The 25,078-nt window shown below is 46.2% G+C and overlaps 1 protein-coding gene across 6 annotated transcripts in view; it reads left to right on the top strand.

Annotated features, from left to right (window-relative positions):
• The window catches only part of GALNT11 (polypeptide N-acetylgalactosaminyltransferase 11), an 83,386-nt gene that overhangs the window by 25,949 nt on the left and 32,359 nt on the right, over positions 1–25,078 (top strand). For all 6 annotated transcript variants that reach the window (XM_006129319.4, XM_025187869.2, XM_075922801.1 and 3 more), the window contains 4 exons: positions 132–298; positions 13,510–13,635; positions 20,551–20,800; positions 24,934–25,051. In XM_006129319.4, the coding sequence (XP_006129381.2) occupies positions 132–298; positions 13,510–13,635; positions 20,551–20,800; positions 24,934–25,051 (661 nt within the window). The remainder of the gene's footprint in view (positions 1–131; positions 299–13,509; positions 13,636–20,550; positions 20,801–24,933; positions 25,052–25,078) is intronic.

Below are 25,078 nucleotides of genomic sequence, written 5' to 3'. Positions count from 1 at the left end.
TCTTAGTGTAACACTGAAATGTAAGAGAACAATTTCTAATTCAATGTTGTTGTTTCTGTTTATGGAGTTTTGTCAGGAAGTGCAGCCCTGTATAAATGTTCATTGAACACAAGTGTGACTTTTCTTTGTAGGTGCAGAGAGAAGTCCTACCCTTCCGATTTACCGTTTGCCAGCATTGTTATTTGCTTCTATAATGAAGCATTCTCTGCTTTGCTTCGAACAGTACATAGTGTATTGGATCGCACTCCAGCCTATCTTCTTCATGAAATTATCTTGGTGGATGACAACAGTGAATTGGGTGAGTGACGATCTCAGTAGTCACTTGGGCTCACTTGGCACATGTGTGCTTGCAAAGACTGGTGGTGTTTGGCTATCTGATCTCTTCTGTGCTTTTATCTTTTAAACCATGTATTGTATGGACAGGGCTCTTCAAAATAGTTCTGTTAACTTAATTTGGGCCAACTGGAATTAATTCATAATACTTAAGATTTAAATAGCTGGGATCAGCCGAATTATGAATAACATATGAGAATATATAGGAAAGTTTGCTGGACAAGCCTGCTGTTCAGAATGGCTTTTGCAGATGCTCTAAGAATAGGTTTTGTAGGCCACGTTCTGCACAAGCATATATTTACAATGAAAAAGAGTTGCCTTCACCCAGTCCTGTGCTGTGCAATTTTTTCCATGATCATGTAAGTTGCTACAGTACCACAGATGGAGTGTGTGATTTCTGCCAGCTCATTAATTCAGTGGTTGTGGAACCTGGGAGCAGAGTCCAGCTTTTGGGCTGGGAATGCTGTGCATTACTCTCAGGCAATCTTGTGGTTGTCCCAGGAGTAATTTTCACTTTCTTTTGATGGAGCAGTGTCCAACTCTAGGAAATTGGAAGGGGATCAGTCCAGTGGTGGGGCTCCTAGAGGGGGCAGATCTTTCAGAATGAATTGTCAGATATTTGTCTGCAGTTTAATGATCATGCACCAGCCATTTTCTTTAGCATGCTCTGCAAATCAAAACAAGCCACTAACTTGGAAGCATTCTGGCATTTGAATAGCTTAGCAGCAGCTGAAAAATGTCGGTGTAAATAGCAATTACAGCAGCATTATGTGTGCTCCCTATTTTCTTGCTGTATAAACATCCATGGCCTTATATATCTCTTTCATGTGATCCCTTTTTAATGTACATAATTAACTTGTCTTGTTTGTCACCATCTGATTTCAGGCTTAAACTCTCTTGTCTTTGAGGCTGATTACATCTGTATGCTTTAGAATGGAATTCCCTTGTTCTTACAAAGCTAATTTGTTTCTGTTGGCTCAGAGCAAATGTTGAAGTAGGAGAGAAAATTTAGGATTAAATACTCTATCCATTGCCAATAAACATGCCTCATGTTTTAAATTCCTGTTTTGTGCTTGTCCTCTTGGGGTTTGGAAGGAATGCGCATCCCCCACGACAGGCTTTCAGCACTACTTACAGCTTTCAAGTTTCAGAGCCTTTAAGTTCAACAGTAAACTTACCTCAAAATTGAGTCTTCAAGTATGGTATAAACACAGACTTCTTTCCTTGCTGACTAAGCCCTCTGACCCTGCTACTATTTTGGTATCTTGCTATTTTGAAAGCCTAGGGCAGGATGGCTAACCCATTAGAGATGAAGAGCCAAAACAGTGGTGGATAGAGTGTGAAGAGCCACATGGGGGGGGGGGGGAAAAGGGGGTGGAGTTGTTGAGCAAAAAAAAAAAAAAAAACCAAAACCCTCACAACCCATGCTGGGGGAAAATAGGTGCCGGTACACCATCCGGGGGCATACCATCACAAAAAAAAGCACTGGGAAGGGGTGAGAAGTGCAAGCTCTGGGAGGGAATTGGGTGCAGGAGGAAGTAGAGAAGAGGATGCTGGCTCAGGGAGGAGGCTTCATGCTGGAGAGTGTTGGGGTCAGGTGGAGGGTTGGGGTGCTGAGCAAACCGCAGGCTTGTGGCGGTGAAGGTGCAGGAGTTTGGGCTGATGTGCATGAGGGGCTCAGGGCTGGGAGAATGATGGGCTCAGGACACAGATTTGCAGTGTATGGGGGTGCAGGAGTTTGGGGGTGTGAGAGGCTCAGGACAGGGGGTTTCAGTGTATGATAGGATCAGGTTTGTAGTCGGGGGTGGTGGTGCAGGAGTGTTATGATGCTGTGGCCAAATAGGGACTTGGCCCAATTGGGGGCTTGTTAGCCAGGCTTCATTAAGTAAATATTATATCAAACACAAAATGTTTCAGCGTTGTCTTTATTTATGAGGGGGGGGACGACCTGTTTTTGAGTCAGGGGTCACTGACCCACAGAAAAGTCAGTCGGGGCCACATAAGTGAGATGCAAAAACACAACCGCTCCAAAACCCCCCAAGCCTCGCTAATATGGCCCCAACTGTGCTGGTGGGGGCAGGGTGCTGGGGCTGGGTGCTGGGGCAGGGTACTCATGGGAGGGGTCTGGTCAGGAGGAGGGGACAGAGACAGCTTGGGCCAGTACCTGGGGATCCCAGGTCTCAGGAAGTGTGCTGCCCCCCTCCCCCAACCCAATCCCACTTCCCTTCCCCAGAACCAGACACACAGACCCCAACCCAATCCCCCTCTCCCAGAGGCAGGCACTGCCCCCCTGCTTTACCAATCCCCCTCCCCCGCTTTACCTAATTCTTGGGTCCCGGAGCCTCCGCTATAGCCAAGCGTCTCCCTCTGGGTGCGTGTGCTGAGCAGCTGGCATGCCATGTGCCCCCCCCAACCTAATCTCCCTTCCTCCCCTCCCCCACTAACCTTATGCCCAGGTCCCGGAGCCACTGCTGGTGCCACCGCCCCCGGAGCTGCTGCTGCCTGCACCCATCAGCTGGTTGCTGGCATGTGCAGGCTGGGGCGCTGTGTGCGCCCCGGCCTGCATGTGCAGGATATGATGCAGTACGCTGGGGGCCGTGAGTGGAATGCGGTGTGCTGGGGGCCCTGAGCACGCATGCGGCTCACAGCAGCCCAGTTGTGAGACTGGCGGACCTGAGCGGTTCCGGGTTCTGTCAGGAGCTGCAATTATTTAGCGGCTCGTGAGCCGCAGGTTGGCCACTTTGGTGGCCTAGGTAGTCTCAAAGCTTTGATGTCATGCTAATATTTCTTACGTTAAACTAGACTAAAGTGGCAGGAGAATGGGGTGAGATTTCTTCAAACAAAAGGGTTTGTGCACACTCATTGCTAGTGTAATAAACTAACAATAACATTGATACCTTTTAACCAAAGACATTTCACAAGTGAAAGAGCAGAGATGGGTTTTCTCATAAAGACCCTGGACCAAAGCTTTAGTCGCTGGCTCTGTGCAGATTTCTTGTGTGGTCTTGGGTAAATCACCAAATTTCTGTGTACCATCGTTAACTGTGTAAAATGGAGATAATAGCACCTTCTTACTCCCACCTTTTGTCTTGTTTGCTTGGATTGTAAACTCTTCAGGACAAGGATTGTCTCTAACTTTATTAATATATCCTGCTAGTGCAAGGAGGGTTTGGTAGGCTTGGGGCTTGTAGATGCTACTGTAATACAAATAATGGTAGAACTCCATTTGGCTTGTGGGTGTGACTTTTTGGCATTCATTAATTAGAAAAATCCAGTTGTGCTAGTCTGTAACTGGAAAAGACCTACATGCTAGGAGTGTAGGCAGGTAAAATTCAGATATATGAGAAAGGTGAAAAGGCCAAGATTCATGAAATTGCATCTGAAATGAAATTTTGCCCACTTGCTCACCTCTAGTCACATGTGGTCTGCTGCTTAGCCTTGTATTCTGTCGTGCAATGCTCAGGTCTTTGGATTTCCTTCAATAAATTCCTTACACACATGAACAATTTTAAATGGCCTATACAAGCTTTTCTGTGTCTCAGCTGGAAATCATTTAGGCTGGGCTCCCCTTCTTCACTCACTCTGGCTGTCATCCTATCTGATCTCCATCCAGGATTTTCTCCTTCTCTAGGCTACTTCCTCTCCTTCTCTCATTTAATCCCTACCTTACTAGCTACAGCACAGAAGGTGACGACCTCTGTGCTAGTGGCTGTTGGTGTTCTTCCCTTGAGGACAAGAAGAGACCAGAGACAGGAAAATGAGCTGAGAAAGTACCTTCCTCAGCTGGGCTTCCTGCACTGTCACTGTCCCACAGGGTACTGTAGCCAGTGTTCTGTTTTCTCCATTGAAGAAGGCTCCACTACCTCAGCAGAGCAAGACAAAGGTTGGAGACATTTCTAGAGCACCCTTGGTTGCCCAGATGGGGGGAGAAGCTCTCCTTCAGGGGCAGTGGTGGCTTTCAGATGCTGTAACAGACAAAACCAGCCTGCCTTGTGTCTGGGAAGGTGCAAGAACTTCTCTTGTGGGGAAAGAGATGCTAAGGCAGTCTTAAACCTCTCTTCCAGAAGTTCTCTTTAAAAGCCCTCTGTGGGTTCCCTGGGGCCTTACGCTTTTGTATTGCATGGTTTTCAGAAGCTGTCTTGGGGCACATGCAGGATCTTCTGCTACTCCCTTCAACCACGTAGTGTAGCAACAGTGATTTTCTATTTTCTGCTTTCTCTTTGGCGAGACAAAGGCTGCTAAGAATTGGGAAAGGTGGGAACATTTTTTCCCCCATCCACAGAGACTCTCAGGAAACCTTTTTTTCGGCATGTTAGATATAATTTAATTTTAGTAATTGTGTAGCCACAACAATTTTTAATGGTTACATGGTTACTAAAATGTTCCCTGGGGAAGGGGCTGACAGCCAGTGTGCTCCTGGCTCCCGGCTCCAGTCCTGGGGAGCACCTGTCACCTTGCTGCGGAGCCAGTCTGCAAGGGAAGCTGGTTTCAGCTCCCCTTGTGGACCAGCTCCGCCTGCCACTCTGCACTGCTGGCTCTAATACAGAGCCAGCAATGTGGGGCAGCAGCAGCCCGTATCTGCAGGGGGCCCAGGCCTTACCCACAGCAGCCGCCCTTGCTCCCCCCTCCACTGCCTCAGGTAGCTTCCTGAAACCAGCATGCATGGAGAGCCAGCTTAAAAGCTGGCTTCCTAAGCGTATCAGCACCTACCTGCTTCCCCTCGCCCTGCCCTGCTGCCTCTGGTAGAGCCAGCAGAGCAGAGGGAAGGACAGGTGGCTCCATGGGAACTGGTGCTTGCAGAGAGCCCCCCCTTTTTTTTTAAAGCTGGCTCTCCAAGCACCAGCTCCTGCCTGCCCCCTGCGCTGCTGGGAAGGGGGTGGAATGGCTCTGCATGGACTGGCATGTGCAGGGATCCGGCTTAAAAGCGATCTCCCCATGGGCACTGGCTACTGCCTCCCCTCTAGGGAGGGAGGGAGGGAGGGAGAGAGAGAGAGAATATCTCTATACGCCAACATCCCTCCTGTCCATAAAACTTTATTGAAGTTTCATCTTATGTAAAGACAATAGCTGGAATTCCTTTTATTCACTATCTCCCTGGTGAAGAAATGCCTTGTTCACATGGTTGTACAGTTTTGCCACATGGTTGTACAGTTTTGCCACAGCTGCTGGAACTGGTGGTTCAGGATGAAGTGGCCAGTACGTCCAGGGGTACTGGAACTGGAGGTGCTGGTACATGATTTTCACTTTCAACACCCTCACTGTAAAAAAAATTATTCCAGTGCCTCTGCATCCATCTGCTAGACAAGATGGTCAGGGAGGCAACTCCATACTTGGGAAGACCATAAACCTCTACTTGCTAGCAGCCCCCAACCCTCTCCTTGTTTCTAACGATGAGCTTGCTGCATACAGACTGACACACCAACTCCAAGCACCACCAGACCCAGCAACAGACACACAACCTAGAGACTCATCCCCATTGCTGTGACGATCAACATACCTTTCAAGATCTGTGGGTCCTACTCATATCTGACAAATGTGGTATACCTCATCCAATGCACTAAGTGCCCCACTAACAAATGTGTGAGTGAAATCACACAATTACTCATGTTTTTGAAGGCACTCACGCAGGAAAATAAGACAAAAACAGCCTGTCACCTATAGGTGAACACTTCAAAGCGATCATTTTCTATATTTGATCTCTGAGTCCTTGCTCTCAGAGGAAATGTGCACAACTTATTTAAAAGAGGAGTCTGAGACCTTACCTGACATTGCTAGACTTAAACTAAAAAGTGTGCACTGAATAGATGTGTCATATGGCAGGGGCGTCGAGGGGTGGCATGAGGAAGGATCACATGCCCAAAGGCCATGGGCAGGAGGGGCAAGGGGCTGGCCAGCAGCTGGTGGGAGGACAAATGGGAGAAGGGGTTGCTTCCCTTTCCCCTCCCCCCACTCACTGGCAGTGACTGGTAAAACGGAGCAATGCAGTCTCAACTCACTCTTCTTAGCTGCGCTGCTATGGGGAGGGGCGTGACTGCCTCTGCACTCCCCGTCAGCAGGATTATCCATTAGGCACAATAGGCATGATGCCTAGGGCTTACAAAAAAAGTTTAGGACCTACAAAAAATGTAGGGCCAAAAAAAATTAATAATTATATTGAAAATAAAACTGCTAAATCAAACTTTATAATTTGCATCTTTAGTCAACATACAGGTAAAATAGACAGTATAATATTAGGTGTATAGGCGATGGGGCATTTCTCCCATATATATTAATATATAATCTAATTTAAAGGTCTACGATTATGCCAGTGCCTATGAAGACCTGAATCCAGCCCTGCCCAACAGGAAGTGGAGCAGCATGGCCCAAAGAGCAGAGCAAGCTGGGGCCACATTGCTCCACTTTCCTTGCTGCTGCCAGTGAGTGCGGGGGGAGGAGGGGCAGAGAACCCTGGGCTCTGCAGCCAGACCCATGGCCCTGGCTTCTTCCATGGGTCCCTTCGGCTGGGGGAGAAGGCGGAGTGCGGGTAGGGAAGAGGAAGGGGCAGGGATGGAGCAAGGGTAGGGAAAGGTAGGGCCTGGAGTGGAGCGGAATTGTCCCAGTCCTTTCCTGGGTTGGAGGTGGGGTCACGTGGCTGGTGGCCCCCTGGATCCTCTCTCACCAGTTGTTCCAAATGACTGAAGAGTTGTTAACTAGCTGCTTCATCTTGAATGACCCCTTGAAATATGTTAACTGCATATGTTAAATAATCTGCTCCACCTTCTGTTTAGCTGCAACAGTGATTATGCTTTCCAGAGCTGAGTGTTCTCTTTACACTTGTGTCTCTTGTGAAAATAAGTTGCTGCAATACAATATAATACAATAAGAATATAATAGTATAATAACTTGTCCACCTTGTCTTTCTAAGCATATGTCTGTGGTGTAGTATAAGCTCCGGGTTAGTGGGATTTGAGTCAGCTGACCCCTGTTAGAGGGGGACCGTGGGCTTGACTGCCTACATTTTGTTAAATGGATTGGCCACCCCTGATTTAAATACAGAGAGCCAAAACAGAGGTGGAAGGAATGGGAAGAGCCACACCAGAATTGTCAAGTGCAAAAAAAAAAAAAAGACCCCCAGAACAGAATTGTCAAGCAAAAAAAAAAAAAAAAAAAAATTTAAAAGGGGGCAGACCCTTTAAGATGGCAGCCATCTTGGGCACTATTTTTTTAAAACCCTGCAGCTCCCACCCGGTAAGCACAGGGAAGCCGGGAGCCAGCGTGGGGCGAGGGCCGTTGGGGGCGGGGAAGTGCAGGAACAGCTTTGAGAGTCGCACTTTTGGGGGGCTCGCAAACCACGGGTTAGCCACGGCTGATTTAAATCTTACCTGTGGAACTCCTTGCCAGAGGAGGCTGTGAAGGCTAGGACTATAATAGAGTTTAAAGAGAAACTAGATAATTTCATGGAGGTTAGGTCCATAAAAGGCTATTAGCCAGGGGATAAAATGGTGTCCTTGGCCTCTGTTTGTCAGAGGCTGGAGAGGGATGGCAGGAGACAAATCGCTTGATCATTGTCTTTGGTCCTCCCTCTCTGGGGCACCTGGTGCTGGCCACTGTCGGCTGACAGGATACTGGGCTAGATGGACCTTTGGTCTGACCCAGTACGGCCGTTCTTATGTTCTTATGTACTTTAAGGCTTTTCTTTTAGGGCTTTGGCATCCACAGGTCAGTGCACAGACCCTAGTGAAAATAACCGTATCCCAGAGTTCCTAACACCTCCAACCTCAGCCATTCTAGCCCTAGAACTGTGGTGCACTGTGGGAAAACTTCACTCACTGCCCTGAATGTTACAGGAAGTTTGAACAGTCACCAGCACACCCTGTAGAGCAGTCTTGTTCTGTGCATTCCCAGCTGCCAGAGCCAACAATATGTTGGAGGAGGCGCCTTCTCACTAATTTCTCATGCTTGTGCTTTCACTCCTGTGTCAGGAACCTGGCAGAGGATCCATGAGAGGCTGGGGGACATTCTGACCCAGCAGAAGTACCTGATGGATTTCCTGATGGAATAGCAGGAGGAAAAAGCCAGCATTGCAGACACCCTGGCAGATGGTGCTCAGTGTAATTGGCAAAGTTGCTGATGCCCCCTATGTAAACTGCTACTTCTGGCGCAGGTTCACAAGCACAGGCTAGTGGGGCCACATGTAGAAAGCCACATTTCTGGTTTTTGGTTAGCTGTTTGCTCCCATCTGTAGTGTAGAGAGGCTGCTATGAGATCACCTTTACTGTCTAGATGAACATTGCTGTAACTCGCTGGGAGCTGGCTATCCCAGACGGCTCCAGATCCATTGCCAGCCACTTTGGGGTTGGAAAGTTGAATAAGTAGGATGATGTCTGAGGTTTCTGAGGCAGTCAGGAATGTGGTTTACCCTGCGGTGGCAGGCTTTAAAGATATTCCAGAGGTAATAGCTGGCTTTGAGATTCAGGTTTCCTAATGATTTATTGGGCTGCATAGAAGCGTTGCCAGCAGATTGAGGGAAGTGATTATTCCCATTTATTCGGCATTGATGACGCCACATCTGGAGAACTGCATCTGGTTTGGGCCACCCCCGCATTACAGAAAAGTTATGGGCAAATGGAAGAATGTCCTGCAGAGTCCAACGAAAATGGTTCTGGAGGCTGGAGCACATGAGCTCTCAGGAGAGGGATAAGTGTTAACTTAACTGATACCTCCACATCGTTAGTACTGTGGGCTGGGCTGGAGTCCCTGAAGAACAGCAGGCAGTAGAGGTTGAAGGCCAGAAATAGGACAAGATACACATGCTTATTGTCGAGCTTAGTGAAGGAGCATAGAGTTAGTGATTGTGGAAACTCAGACATAAAGTGTGACATTCCTAAACTGAACCAACACACACTATGAAGGGGATGTTTTAATACTTGTACTGTGTCTGGACACAGCCTGGGTTAATTGCAGTTACAGAAGTGCAGAGACAATAGTAAGATTAAAATGATGTATTCTGTTCCATATGTCCTTTCTATGGACTGGGGGCTGTTTAGCGCCCTCTCTGCAAAGTCGTCTTCTGTCGCTTCAGACCTTTCATATTTCTTACAGCAGAAATCCCTCCATTGCTGTAGTAGTACATATACTTCTCTGGCTCTGGGGCGGCTTCTGTTTCCATGGTTCTATGCAGGCTCAGCAGCAGGCTGTTCCACAGGGAGCAGGGTGGGGATCATCAGAGTTCTGCCATGTAGAGACTGAGGATTTGTGGTTGAGCCTGATCCACAGCTGTCTTTAGGACTGATTGCATAACATAAGAATGGCTATACTGATTGTGCAACAAAATGGCAATTGAATTTTAATGTTGATAAATGCAAAGTAGTACATGTTGGAAAGCATAATCCTAACTGTACATACAAAATTATGCAGACTAATTTAGCTATAAACATGCAAGAGAGATCTTGGAATCATATTATAAATACATTGAATAGGATTGGTCTCAGTACGGACCCCTGGGGGACACCAGTAGTTACCCCTCTCCATTCTGAAAATTGACCATTTATTCCTATCCTTTTTCCTGTCTTTTAACCAATTAAGAGAGGACTTTTTAACCAATCCATGAGAGGACCTTCTCTTTTATCCCATGGCAACTAACTTCACCTAAGAGCCTTTGGTGAGGGATTTTGTCAAAGCCTTTCTGGAAATCTTAGTACGCTATATCCACTGGATCCCTTTTGTCCATATGCTTGTTGACCCCCCCCCCCCCCCCCAAAGAACTCTAGTAGATTAGGAAAGCATGATTTCCATTTAAAGAATTCATGTTGCCTTTCCCCCAACAAACTATGATCATCTATGTGTCTTACCATTTTATTCTTTACTATAGTTTCAACTTATTTGCCCAGTACCGACATTAGACTCACAGGTCTGTAATTGCCAGGATCACCTCTAGAGCCCTTCTTAAATATTGGCATCACATTAGCTATCTTCCAGTCATTAGGTACAGAAGCTGATTTAAAGGATAGGTTACAAATCACAGTTAATAGTTCCGCAACTCCAGGGACTGGGGTGCAGGAGAAAGACTAGAGTCTGGGAGGGAGTTGGGATGAAGCAGGAGGTTGTGACCTAGGGCAGGGGACTGGAGTGCAGGGGTTTGGGATGTGACCTAGGTAGGAGGGGATTGTGATCTGGGGCAGGAGATTGGGGTGCCAGATCTGGGAGGAGGTATGGACGCAAGAGGGGGACAGAGGATTTGGGTATATTGAGTGGGGGGGCAGGGAGAATTGGGGAAGAAAAGGGCTAGGGTGCCAGAAGCAGGCTGTGGCCAAGAGATTTACTTGTCAGCTGCCAAACTAGCATCCCTGCCTGCAGAGCTTAAAATGTTTCCCTGCCAGCCTGCCTGCCTGCTTGCCTGGCCATGTGCTTCCTGAATAACTAAGCCCAAGAGAGGGTGCGTGATTCTTCTTAGCTGCATGTTATTCTAACAAGCAGCTCCCATTGGCTGGTTTCGGCCAGAAACTGGCCAATGGGAATGTGCTGGGAGCGGAGCAGCTCCTAAAACTTCCCACCTTCCCTTTAGTTTCAAAACAGAAATGGAGACCTGCAGCCGCTTTTCTGCCCGGGGCTGCGGGGCGAGCAGGGGAGCCTGCATTTTGCCTAGGCCTGCATTATGGTCACTTTTTCCAAGTGAATCAATTATATGTACCTCTTAGGACTTAGGACTGAATCAAGAATTGCTTCTCCTCTTGTGTGTTCCAGAACCAGCTGTTCCAAGAAGCAGTCATTTCAGGTATCAAACTTTATCTCTGCATCCCATCCTGAAGTGATGTGTACCCAGTCAATATGGTGATCGTTGAAATCCCCCATTATTACTGAGTCATTTAGTGTTAATCTAGAGAAGGGGGTAAAAAGTGAGGTGACAAAATTTGCAGATGATACTAACCTGCTCAAGATAGTTAAGACCAAAGCAGACTGTGATGAGCTTCAAAAAGATCTCATCAAACTAAGTGATTGGACAACAAAATGTTAAATGAAATTTAATGTTGATAAATGTAAAGTAATGCACATGGGAAAAATAATCCCAACTATATATATACAATATATAGACTAATTTGGCTACAAGTACTCAAGAGAAAGATCTTGGAGTCATTGTGGATAGTTCTATGAAAACATCCACTCAGTGTGCAGCAGCAGAGAAAAAAGCAAATAGAATGTTAGGAGACATTAAAAAAGGGATAGAGAATAAGGCAGAAAATATCTTACTGCCTCTATATAAGACCATGGTAGGCCCACACCTTGAATACTGTGTACAGATTTGGCCGCCTCATCTCATAAAAGATATATTGGCATTGGAAAAGGTTCAGAGAAGGTCAACAAAAATGATTAGGCATTTGGAATCTGTCCCATATGAAGAGAGATTAAAAAGACTTGGACTTTTCAACTTAGAAAAGAGGAGATTAAGGGGGGATATGATAGAGGTCTATAAAATCATGACTTGTGTGGGAATAAGGAAAAGTTATTTACTTATTCCCACAATAAAAGAACTGGGGGTCACCAAATGAAATTAATAGGTGGCAGGTTTAAAACAAACAAAAGGAAGTTTTCCTTCACGCAGTGCAGTCAACCTGTGGAACTCCTTGCCAGAGGATGCGGTGAAGGCTAGAACTTTAACAGGGTTCAAAAAAGAGCTAAATAGATTCATGGAGGTTAGGTCCATCAATGGCTGTTAGCCAGGATGGGTAGGAATGGTATTCCTAACCTTTGTTTCTCTGGAGGTGGGTGACGGGAGGGATCACGTGAGGATTACCTGTTGTGATCCCTTCCTCTGGGGCATCTAGTATTGGCCACTGTTGGCAGACAGAATACTGGGCTAGATGGACCTTTGGTCTGACCTAGTATGGCCATTCTTATGTTCTTATGACCCTGCAGAGATGGTGCTGGTAGGAACTGGCTTTTAAGGCAGCTTTCCCCAGCAGAAGCTCCTGTCCCCTGCTTGCTGTTTCTCTCTGATAGAGGCAGCAGAGGGGGAAAGCAGCTAGTTGAGTCACTACTTGACTATCCGATAAGTTTATGCTTATCGCATAGTGGATTAGTTGCTTACATCCCTAATCCCAACTGGTAGGCTGTTTCACTGTGACTTCACTTGTTTCTTTCCATGTTTGAGTCCTCTGTTACCCTTCTCTAGTATTATGGCTTTCCTCAGTCATTCTTCCAATGACAACAGCCAGATGCCTGCCTTTCCTTTATGTGGTAAACGTCGGCATTGAAAAGATTCTGGAAGTACAATGCCTCTTAGCGTTATATACTTGTATTACTGTAGTATTTAGGCTGTAATAATCTCTGCTCTCCTTCAAAAGTATGTGCTTTGTCAGGAGTGTCTCATCCGTCTTAGGTTCTGGAAGGTTATCGCTTGCAATTGGAAGCATGAACTACTTCAAATATCTGATGCTGGATGTTATTTTGCAAAAGCAGAGAGAGAAGATGGCCTCATGCTTCCATTATTCCTACCTGCTGAGTTGATGATTGGGGGCAAGGGGGGAACAACTAAGGCATCAAGGCATTTTACCATGGTGATAACTTTCAGACAGTTGTGTGATCGCCTCACTTATTACTAATAAACACCTAAGATGATAGTTACATTGGAAAGGTGAGAGAGAGGGAGTCCCTTTTTTGTGTTCATTAATGCTTATGTAGATAGGGTACATATTTTATGAGGACATGATGCTCTTGAGCCAAGACCATACTGTGTTTGGCACTGAATAAACACAGAGCAAAAGAAGATGGTAAGAGACAGCAGGTGGGGACCAACCGATGGATACAGGCACAAGAAAACATTGAGACAATATTAGTAGGAATGATGGGCTGCGCTGTCAGCACACAGCACTGGGCCAGTTTCAGCCTTTTCCCTGTTTAGCCATTTGCCATTGAGTTTCCATAGCTCTCTCTCCCAGCCATAGAGGAAAGAGAAACCTTTAACAAAGCAACGTGATTGCAAAACTACAGAAAGTGGCTAAGGGGACATGGGACTGGGTGTAGTGCCTTGAATGACTTGAACAGAATTTGTGTTGAAGCTTGTCCTCTGACATAAAGTCCTCCTAAAGGACCTTTTTGACCACTTTGCATGCTACACTGTGTTGCTGCTTTTATTCTCCATGGTAGCTATGGTGAAGCTATCACTAAATTTGCTCCCTGTATTTGTTTTCTTGCTTGCAGTGGATCTGAAAAAAGACCTAGAAGAATATATCAAAAAACATCTTCCAGGAAACACGAAGCTGGTAAGAAATGAAAAGCGGGAGGGGCTGATTCGAGGAAGAATGATCGGAGCATCTCATGCTACAGGTATGCCTTGTCTTCTCTTTTCCTTTAATCCTTTCTCTGTCCCATCTAGGCAGCTAAGGTCCCTCTAAGCTGCATGGCTGCGTGACTTCCCCTTAAGCCCCACGCAGGGGCTTGTGGCTGCAGTGAGGAGAGATCTCTTCCCCAAGTCTTGTAGCTGCTGGGGCCAGCAGAAAGGAGTCTCTCTCAACTGGCCCTAGCACAGAGCTGTCACAGCTGGGGGGAAAGGAGACCCCCTCCTTGTTGCCCTTGCAGGGAGTCACCCAGATAAGCATGCGCCCTAACTCCCTGCTCTATGTTGAGTACCCTCCTGCACCCTAAAGCCCTCATCCCAAGCCCCATCCCAGAGCACCTCCCAAACCTGGAATTCCTCAGCTAGAGCCCTTCCACCCCAACTCTCTGTCCCAGCCCTGAGCCCCTCAGTGCCAGCCCCATCCTAGAACCCACACCCTCCGCTGGAGCTCGCACACTTCTGCACCCCAACCCTCTTCCTCAGCCCTGAGCCCCCGCCCACACTCAGAACTTCTTGGTCCCTTTCCCACCACATGAATTTTGTTATGTGCATCAATATAAAGGTGATGTGTCACACCTCACCTCCACATTGGTGCACATAAGAAAATTCATTCTGCCCCGGAGTGATTAAAAAAATGAGGGAATACTGCTTGGCAGTGCCCGTGTTACTCCTTGGCTTTATGGATTGGAGCATCTGACATATTCCATATGGCAGGGGTGGGGAACCGCAGGCCCTAGGGCTGGATGTGGCCCCCGGCTTACCTGGGTCTGGCCCCCAAGACTCAGGGCTCCCCCACCCTACCACTGAGTTGGAGCATACAGAATTTCCTAGTCTGGGCCCCTCTAGGCTCTGGTGTGTGAGGGGAATGTGGGAAGTGTCTTTCTACTTCTCGGTGAGGGGCCATGTAGTGAGAGGTTTTTTCTTCTCAATTGTGCGCAGCCCCCGACCCAAAAAAGGTTCCCTGCTGCTGCCTGTAGGGCTTTTTGTTAAGATAAAGGGGATGCTGCTGAGTGATGCACTTGCTTTCCTTTAGTGTAGGGGTTGGCAACTTATGACCCATGAGTCAAATATGGGTCACTAGGGAGCCAGATACGGCTCCTTTGGAGCTCTAGCTCAAGCCCCCCAGCTCCCCTCACAGCAGGCTGATGCTACAGCCTTACGGTTCCATAAGATTGAAGCACCAGTGCCAGAGATCAGAGGGCAGGCAGGCGGGTGGGTGGGGGAGAGCCCCAAGCCATCCCCCACTCCAGTCCTGCCTCCGGATCCAGGGTGGCGGGGAACAAGCGGAGCCAAAAATGGCTCCACACAGTTTTCCTTCCCGGGTCCAGGGACCAGCCTCTCAGGGACACACTTCCTGCCGCTGACCAGAATCCGGTGAATGGGAACAGCAGGAGGCATGTTACGCAGTGCTTGCGACGTGGTGCAGAAGCAAATAATTGGCTTCCCCCCCCCCACATGCCCAGACCCAGCATCCTCACTCCCCCCCTAACCTTTCCACTGAGACCCTGCACCCCCAGTCCGCTCACTCATATCTCCCCCAGCAAGACACCCTGCCTCTAGCCTGCTCCTCCCCTCTTTCCCCTTGTCACACACCGTACCCCCAACCTGCTCTCGCACCCTACCTTCCACCCAGACCTTGCACCCTCACCCCCTCCTACACCCTGCTTCCCATCCAGATCCTGCGCTCCCATCCCTATTAAGTCACTGGCAGCCCAGTCCTGCACACTTAACCCCTTGTTTTTGGCTCCACCCCCTAGCCTAGGGGATCCCACAAAATCCACTAACCTTGGAACCCTAGAAGAGTAAATCTGGCCTGAGGCTTTGAACATCAGTCTTCCTTGCCCCTCACCCCCACCATGAAGCTGAAGCACCAGGGGAGTGAGGTGTTTCAATTGGGGGCCACACTAGTGAGGGTTGGGGGGATTTGGAAGGTTTTTTCCTTCTCACTTGTGTGGTCCCCAACTGAATTTTCTATGGGTCAGTGGCCCCCAACCCATAAAAAAAGCTCCTCCACTCCTGCCATAAATGAAGACAATGTTGAAACCTTTTGTGTTGGACGTACTACTTTACTTGATTTAAAAATAAAGCCTGACCAACAAGCCCCCAATTGGGGCCCATCAGAGTCATAACACTCCTGCACCCCCCATGTACACCAACCCTGAGCCCATCATGCACTTGAACCCCCTGCCCTGAGCCCCTTATATCCTACATTCCCAGACTCCTGCACCCCCACATCCCCAGTTCCCTGCTATAACACTCCTGCATTCCCACTCCTCAAACTTGTGCCCTAAGTCTGTCATACACCCCAGTGCAGACTCCTGCACCCCCGAATCCCTACTTCCCTGTCATAAGATTAACAGCCTGAATGCATGCATGAAGCTGGATTTTACCAGCTATGATGTAAAATTCAAAGCAACATGCGAAAAGATGTAGGAACAGAAGTCCCATTAAATAAAGTCTGTGAGTACAATGTTTCATTTATGAAATTATTAATCATTATGTCAATTATCAATAATATTAAGTTGTATATTTTCAGTTATGCAAATGGGCATTATTATATGGCTCTATGACCATTTGTTCTGAATTTTCATGTAGTTTGGCTCTCTAGTTTGAAAAGGTTGCTGACCCCTGCTTTAGTTGGACTGAATTTTCTGACTATGCAGCAGTCTCTTGATGGCTAAGGGGCAGGAAATCAGTGAGAGTTCATATAAGTCAGTCCTTAGCATCACTTCTTAACAACGGTTTTCTAAATCTGTTTTGGCTCATGTCAGTTTAAATGAAAATTGCTGAGTCATCTTTGTACTCTTTCATACAAAATGTATCATGTTTATTTTGTATTTAGTTGCATCAGCTGTTGTTGAATAAAATTCGAGTATTCACTTCCTAGATTCAAGGGCACTTACATGTTTAATTGTTCAAATAAAGCTGCCACCACATAAGATGTATACAGGCAGAAGATAGGGACTGTAGGTTTGTTCATAAGTTGAATTTGTATGTAAGTCGGAACTGGTACATATTGTAGGGGAAACTCTAGCCAAACATTTCTCCAGAGCTCAGTTTTATTCTCCCACACCTCACTTCCCTCAGTCCTTTATTCTCAAGCTGAGGTGTCTGCTGAGAAAAGCCGCTCCGCGTCTCCCTGGTCTGCTGGGAGAGGCGCTAGCTTCGCGTCTCCCTGGTCTGCTGGGGGGAAGCAGCTAGTGCGGGGTTGCCTCACCCTGTTTGTAAGTAGGGATCTGATGTAAGTCGGATCCATGTAACCCGGGGACTGCCTGTTGTTGGTAGAACTGAAGTGCCTTCAAAAGAGTTATCCTTTGTACATAATGAATGAAAGGGAAGCTTGGAGATGAGTAAATGGCCTCTGGATGTGATAATTCTTTCACTTCTCTGAGTTTGGAGACCTGGAGAAAGATGAGGGAACAGTTTTCCTATTAAAAAACAAAAGTGGATCAGGACTCCGGCTTTACCTGACTGCTGAAGCAGCTGGTCGTAAGAGGTGGTGTTGGCTAAGGATGTTAAGAGGTGGGTATTCCACTATTCGTGTAGTCAATAAAAGTTTTGACTACACGATTAGTCAATAAAGGAAGGCTTCCTCAGTCCCAGATTGCATCGAGTCCATGAGCTGCTCCTGCTGCGGCTCTGCAGTTTAAATGTAGTAAGAGCTGGATGTGCAGGCAGCCCAGCTCTTGCTACATTTAAACTGCAGGGCTGCAGTAGGGGTAGCTCCTGGACCTGGTGCAAGCTGGGACTGAGCCAGGATTGCTCAGTCCCGGTTTGTGCTGGGTCCAGCAGCCCCTGTCTGCAGGGCAGTCTCAGCAGAGACCTGGGAGAGCCCCTTCCCTCTCCCCCCCCTTCCAACCGATGGGTAGCTGCTGGAGCAGCCTCTGCCTGTGGCCAGGAGGCTGCTGCTGGAGCAATGTCTGGCAGAGGCTGCTTCGTGTCAGCAGTGGGGGTGGGAGGGCAGGCGGCACCATAGAGGTGGTACTAGGGCGAACCAGCTTTGAAGCTGACCCCCCCAGCACCAGATTCCCCCCCCCCCCCCATTGCTGCCTCTGATACACAGGTAGCAAGCAGGGGAGGGGAAGCAAGTAGTTGACTGGACCAGTGGTTCTCAACTGTGGGCCATATGGTTCCCCAGGGGCCATGCCCTACCTCTAGGGGGCCACATGGAAAAAGCGGAACATTAGGTAAAATATGTACCTTTTTTCCAACTAAGAGCGGCTATGAGGGGGCCACAGAGGTAAACGAGGCTCAGAAGGGGGCCATGAGCAAAAAAAAGTTGAGAAACACTGGACTGGATTACCCAATAGGCCTAGGCTTATCAGGTAGTCGACTACTTGCTCACATCTCTAGTGTTGATATTTTGTTTCACACATGCTCTGAATGACTAGCTTTCTTATAAGTCACTTGTGGGGAAGAGTTATAATTTTTCTAATGAAGAAAATAAAGTGAAGCTTTCAGCTTGTGTCCTGGAAAGGATGTGCACCATCTGTATCTCTTTTAAGCACCAGTCATTTGTGTTAACTCCCTGTACAAGAAACAAGAGGCAAAAAGATCAATTGGTGCTTAGCAGTGATGGCTACAGTCTGCCTTCTTTGGTCTGTAAATTCAAAATAAATAAATTGATTTCAGCAGCTTTGAACAGTGCAAGTGAAGTCAGTATTTTGTCCGTCCGTGTGTGCAATAAACTTTTTACATAACTTACATTTTGGGCCCAAATTGACTTTGGTGTACCTTTTAAAATCTACAAAAATTAAAAACAACAAGGATTCCTGTAACATGCGCTTTTGTGAGTAAAAAACACTTTGCCAGATGCATTTCTGATTTAATTAACACTGGTATCACACTCCCATCGCTTTATCCCTCCCTTTTTTCTTTTCTCTTCAAGCATCTGAAGAAGTGAGTCATATCTCATGAAAGCTTGTGCCTAAATAAATCTGTTAGTCTTTAAGGTGCCACAGGACTCACTGCTTTTGCAAATGCTTCAGAGGAGACAGACTAATGCTGCTACCCTTCTGAAATTAAAACCGTGAGACAAGGAATCACTTCTTGTCAGTTGACTTTTGCAAGAAATGTCTCACTTCACTTAAGTTAATTTGCTGTGATTGGGAAAAGCAAGAGTAGTTCATGAAACTTAGTAAAACAGTGTAGAATTTTCCCTTTCCCACCCGAGAGCCCACCTCATTAAGAGTTACCAGATAGCTTTCAAAAAAATATGGGGTTGGGGTGACCGGGGCTGGTCGGAACGGGGGATTGGTCAGGAGCGGAGCGGGGCTGATAGAGAGGGGGTCAGGGTGAGCGGGGCTGATGGGGAACCGGCTGGCGGGAAGCAGCGCTGGCCGGGAGAGGTGTGGGGGTTGTGGGACTGGCCAGAGGAGATTGGGGGAAGGAACTGGCTGGTGGGAAGCAGGGCTGGCCGGGAAGATGTTGGGGGAGGGGGAAGGAGCGGGGCTGGCCGGAGGGGGAACCGGCACGCGGGGAGTGGGGCTGGCCCGGGTGCACGCAGATCTCAGGGTGCTGCCTGTCCCGTGCACGGTCCTGATGGGGCGCACGGGTGAGTCCAGCCCCGGAGATTCCATCCCACCCCACCCCTGCCCTTCTCTACTGTGTAGCTGCATACAGCCTGGCTGGTAGACACGCTCACGCAGTACGCAACTACGTACTGATACTCATGATAACAATAAAACTTACTTAATTAGAAAATACCGGACATTTATATGTCCGGTATTTTCTTAATTTGTTTCCCGGACAGAAAGCTCAAATACCGGACTGTCCAGTTCAAAACCGGACACCTGGCAACCCTAACCTCATTACATATTCAATAATATGCATGCAGAATACTCTGCCTCAAGTGACATCTATTGAACTGTGAGGTATTTTGCTTTCTCATTAAGGACTTCAGAAACTCTCAAGTAAGCTACTAATTCACATACATCACTGAATTTCTTTTCACCAGTGGTATTTCAGATGCCATTACAGCAGTTAATTGAGATAGAATGAATTTGTACTTTGTGTACTCAGGGTATGTTTTATATTAATGTGCATTGTGAATTCATTATTTGGGATCTGAACAACTGTACTACAAGATAATTTTTAAATTGATCTGTTACTTGTCAGCATTGTAATAGCTTGATCCAAAAGCAAACCTCTTTTGAAGTTTCTAGATTGGGGTGGAGAACTTTTTTGGGGTCGGACACTACTAACCCACAGAAAAATCAGTCAGGGGCCTCGCGCAAAAACCCTCACTGACGTGGCGCCCGACTGCGGAGCAGAAAAACAATCCCTACGTTGCCCTCGCACACCAGAGTTTAAGGGGGCCCAGCATAGTAGGTTTTGTGTATTCTACCCCTGTGGTGGGGCAACAGAGGGCTGGAACCCCAGCTCAGGCTCCCTAATGCAGGAGAGGCCTGGCCTTGGGGGATGGATCCAGGCAAGCTGGGGGCCACATCCGGCCCCTGGGCCTGAGGTTCCCCACCCCTGTTCTAGATTGACATGAATATTCCTTTTTACCTGTGTGTATGTAGTTCATAGAACTCTTCACAATATGTATGACGTTCTCCCCCACTTCTCTTCAGTGAGTCTAATATCACATCAGCTTTCTCTTCTAAAATAACATTTCTGAATATTTTTTATACTTAGCCTGGAGATTGCTCCTTTATTCCCAGTGGTCCCTATCTCTAACTGCAGTGAATAGTGCAACACAAAGTAATGGCACTTACAAGAAGTTGGGTGCTACTTAATGTGAATAAGACTAGCAGAATCTTGCCACCACTTTGCTTTTACGCCACAAATTTCTGAGTGCAGGTGTTATATCTCCCTCTGTATATGCTTTCAGTCCTCTGATAGAAATAATTTCTGTATATATGTTGTGTTACCATGGATCTGGGTTTTTTTGGTTGTCTTAGGAAAAGTGCTGGTGTTCCTGGACAGCCACTGTGAAGTGAATGAGATGTGGTTACAACCTTTGTTGACTCCAATCAGAGAAGACCGCAAAACAGTGGTGTGCCCTGTGATTGACATAATCAGTGCTGACACGCTTATCTACAGCTCTTCCCCAGTTGTGCGTGGAGGGTTTAACTGGGGTCTGCACTTTAAATGGGATCTTGTTCCTTTGTCAGAATTAGAAGGACCCGAGGGAGCCACTGCACCAATCAGGTAAGATTTGGACTGCGTGTTAGGAAGCAAGCTAATAATTATAAGCAACTTGCTGTAAATAGAGACCAGCTCATAAGTGAGACCTGCAACCTTTAAAGGAGAAACTTGCTTTGCCAAGTGTCTGTCTTATTCATTTTTACTGAGTTAAAGAGAAAAATGAACTTTAACAGAGAAAGGCTAACTTAGCTTAATTTTCCTGTCTTTTTAGGGCAAGAAAAATATCTTTTTAGAGATTGTTTATATAGCACCATGTTTGCCATGGTGGTCCTCAGACCAGACATGGTATATGCCCTGAAGCATTTACGGGCTATTTTATATGAAATATGTACTATCAAGTACTTTAATATTAGAACCATTTATTGATGTATGTTTGGCTTAATGATGGTTATTTAGATAATCAGTTATGCCAGAGTGATTGCATTGATCAGTATGTGCATTGATCTGATATGAGCTCTGACTAATCTTATTGAAATGCTAACTTTGGAAGATTCTTTTTGATAACAAGAAAGGTCATGGTCTAAGTTTCCTGTAAGCTGTGCAGCTGCATGACCACACAGTCATTTAATGAGCCCTATGCAGAGGCTCAGAGCTTCTGCACAGGCAAGGAGCTCAGTAGGGATATTAAATATTGGTTAATTATCAGTAAACTAGGCAAATACAACTTAGATGGGACTACTATAAGGTGGATGCATAACTGGCACAATATCTTCATCAACAATTTAGATATTAGCATAGAGAGTATGCTTGTTAAGTTTGCAGATGACACGAAGCTGGGAGGGGTTGCAACTGCTTTGGAGGATAGGGTCATAATTCAAAATGATCTGGACAAACTGGAGGCATGGTTTGAGGTAAATAGGGTGCAGTTTAATAAGGACAAATGCAAAGTAATCCACTTAGGAAGGAAGAATCAGTCTCCCACATACAGAATGGGAAGTGACTGTTTAGGAAGGAGTACTGCAGAAAGGAATCTAGGGGTCATAGTGGACCACAAGGTAAATGAGTCAACTGTGTGATGCTATTGCAAAAAAAGCAAACATGATTCTGGGATGCATTAACAGGTGTGTTGTGAGCAAGACATGAGAAATCATTCTTCCGCTCTACTCTGTGCTAACTAGGCCTCAACTGGAGTATTGTGTCCAGTTCTGGGCACCACATTTGAAGAAAGATGTGGAGAAATTGGAGAAGGTGCAGAGAAGAGCAACAAGAATGATTAAAGGTCTAGAGAAGATGACCTATGAAGGAAGACTGAATGAAAGAATTGGACTTGTTTAGTTTAGAAAGGAGAAGATTGAGAAGGGACATGATAGCGGTTTTCAGGTATCTTAAAGGGTGTCACAAGGAGGAGGGAGAAAAATTGTTCTCCTTGGCCTCTGAGACAAAGCTGCCACAGTCTTACAAGTGATAGAAATGTAGCCATGTTAGTCTGGTGTAGCTGAAACAAAATACAGGACTATGTAGCACTTTAAAGACTAACAAGATGGTTTATTGGATGATGAGCTTTCGTGGGCCAGACCCACTTCTTCCACTATTTGATCTGAGGAAGTGGGTCTGATCCACGAAAGCTCATCATCTAATAAACCATCTTGTTAGTCTTTAAAGTGCTACATAGTCCTGTATTTTGTTACAGTCTTACAAGGATTCTGGAATTGAGCCCTGTTACCTAGTGGGGGAGTGCTGTCCACTGGTGGCCCTGGATCCACTCTGGTTTTGCGTTCACTGGTTGCTTTGTTGTGCTGGCTTTACTGCCCTATGCTGGTCTGCAAAGACTCTGTGGCTACGTCTACACTGGCCCCTTTTCCGAAAGGGGCATGCTAATTTTAAACTTCAGAATAGGGAAATCCGCGGGGGATTTAAATATCCCCCGCGGGATTTAAATAAAGATGTCCGCCGTTTTTTTCCGGCTTGTAGATAAGCTGGAAAAAAGCGTCTAGACTGGCCCGATTCTCCGGAATAAAGCCCTTTTCCGGAGGATCTCTTATTCCTACTTCAAAGGAATAGGGCTTTATTCCGGAGGATCAGGCCAGTCTAGATGCTTTTTTCTGGCTTTTCCCCAAGCCGGAAAAAAGCGGCGGACATCTTTATTTAAATCCCGCGGGGGATATTTAAATCCCCCGCAGATTTCCCTATTCTGAAGTTTAAAATCAGCATGCCCCTTTCGGAAAAGGGGCCAGTGTAGACGTAGTCTGTGTGTGTCTGTGAGCAGTGCCCAGTGGGGGATGGTCCCTGAGGGGAGGCATGTAGGAAGTGGCCCAGCCGCCTGACTAGGTGGAGGAATTTTAACAAAGCAAGGGACATGGCCGCCTGGGGGCTAAGGGACCAGTTGCTGGGAGTTGAGTTGGTCTCAGCTGGGCTAGGAGCAGTGAGGATGTTTTAGACTAAGGAAGGGGGTGCAGCCCTTTCCCCGCCGAGAGGAATAAGGCTGTCTGCCCTGGCTCGTATGTTAACATTGATCCTAAGCTATGCTGTATCTGTGAGAAGCAATAAACCTAACCTGCTGGCTGGCTGAGGATTGCATCTGGCTGCAGATGGGGGTACAGGGTTGGGGGCTCCGTCACAAGCCCAAAGAAAGCATTGGTACTTAAATGGAGTCCTGTCATCTAAGATGACTAAATTTCCTGAGATTGAAAATGACTTTCCTTGTTAGAGACTCTTAAGCAATGCGAGAGCAGTATTTCTGGAAGTTTGTTTTTTAAAAATCTCTGAATATAACTTTCCACCTGATAGAAAGCTTTTTGAGTTGTCATCTATTTAGAAACCTTCATAATCAATTGTACTAGATTCTTCTCTATCCAGGTGTTAGAGGGACAAAACCTACAGCAGAAGACCTGTCAGAACAAACAAGTTAATCCAGTCTTAGGGCTGCTTACCCTTGACATTTTTATTACATTTCTACTGACTAGGATTGTAAAAATACCTGTCTAGCCACTGTCAGTGGCATGTCCGCATGGACTGCTTCCTCCCCCTTCTCCCCCCACACCTTACACTTTGGCAGAGCAACAACAGGGATTTCCTGCTTATAAGCAGGAGGTATTGGCCATACCTGGAGCAGTTTAGGATGTAGATTGTAGAATAGTAATTAAAGTACAGATATTTACAAAATATATTGACAGTAAAAATGCTACACAAGAGAAACTTCATAGAAGGGACAAAAGAACTGGAAAACCTCCAGAGAGAACAAATACTCAACTGTAGAAAGTTATAAACAATTGGAGGACAACTGATTTTTATTAATTATGAAACATCTGTACTTCTGATTTTAAATTCCATTTGAGAGACAAGATCAACTTAATTACACACCATTAGGTTTACTGGATTGTATACTTCAGCTGTGATCCTGGTTTCACCTAGAAGGGGATTTATTACTTATTTCAGGTAACACCAGAAAGTAGAATGTATGCTGGAATGTATGATTTTTCCTCAGACAGGTTAGGATCAGCCTATATTAGCCCTTTATTCATGAGGGAGAAATACACATTCATTTTGATTTGTATTTATATCACTGTACACTTGTATGTATTATGGACAAGTACATCCATACATTTTAGATCAAGAGCAATATAATAAATCCACCAAAAAATGTAGGTACTGTGTCAGAAAAGAGACAAAAATATAACTTGGCTGGATTCTAAGCAGGTACACTTATGCTAGTGATGTCATTGCAGAAGACTAATTTGTTTGGTTTGTAGCAAGCTATTTGTGTTTGAAGGAAAACAAGGCTTGTCTAAATGATAGCCCTGCATTTTGGACTGTGGGTGTGTGGATTGCATTGTGCACTAGTATGCTGTGCTGTAACTCCCCCGTGTGGTGCTGTGAGTATAAACTAAAGGTACCTTGCTCACGTTCACTTAGTTGTATTTAAAGGTATACATCAAATACATGTATGTTATACAGTTATACATGATGGAACAGTGACAGTTTAAGGAATGTATTCATATCCTTTCCTTGAAAAACCAATTATAAGATCTTTTGAAACCTGATCTGACCACATCAATCCTGCAGTTGTAGTCAATGGATTTCAACCATCTGTCTCCAGTAGTAGGTCTGGGAATTGATGACTAAACTAGACTAGCTATTTTTTATTAAAACAAGTATTTAGACAATGGGAACTTTATTTTGAACTTTTTCTCTTTTAGGTCCCCTACTATGGCAGGAGGTTTGTTTGCTATGGATAGAGAATACTTTAATGAACTCGGACAGTATGATAGTGGCATGGACATCTGGGGAGGAGAAAATTTGGAAATATCATTTCGGGTAACAATGTGTTTTGTATTACAATAG

Source organism: Pelodiscus sinensis, chromosome 2, assembly GCF_049634645.1.
Source record: "Pelodiscus sinensis isolate JC-2024 chromosome 2, ASM4963464v1, whole genome shotgun sequence".
Classification (NCBI taxonomy): domain Eukaryota; kingdom Metazoa; phylum Chordata; order Testudines; family Trionychidae; genus Pelodiscus; species Pelodiscus sinensis.
The sequence above is the reverse complement of the archived record's forward strand: the minus strand, read 5'-3'. Positions and strand labels throughout refer to the sequence as shown.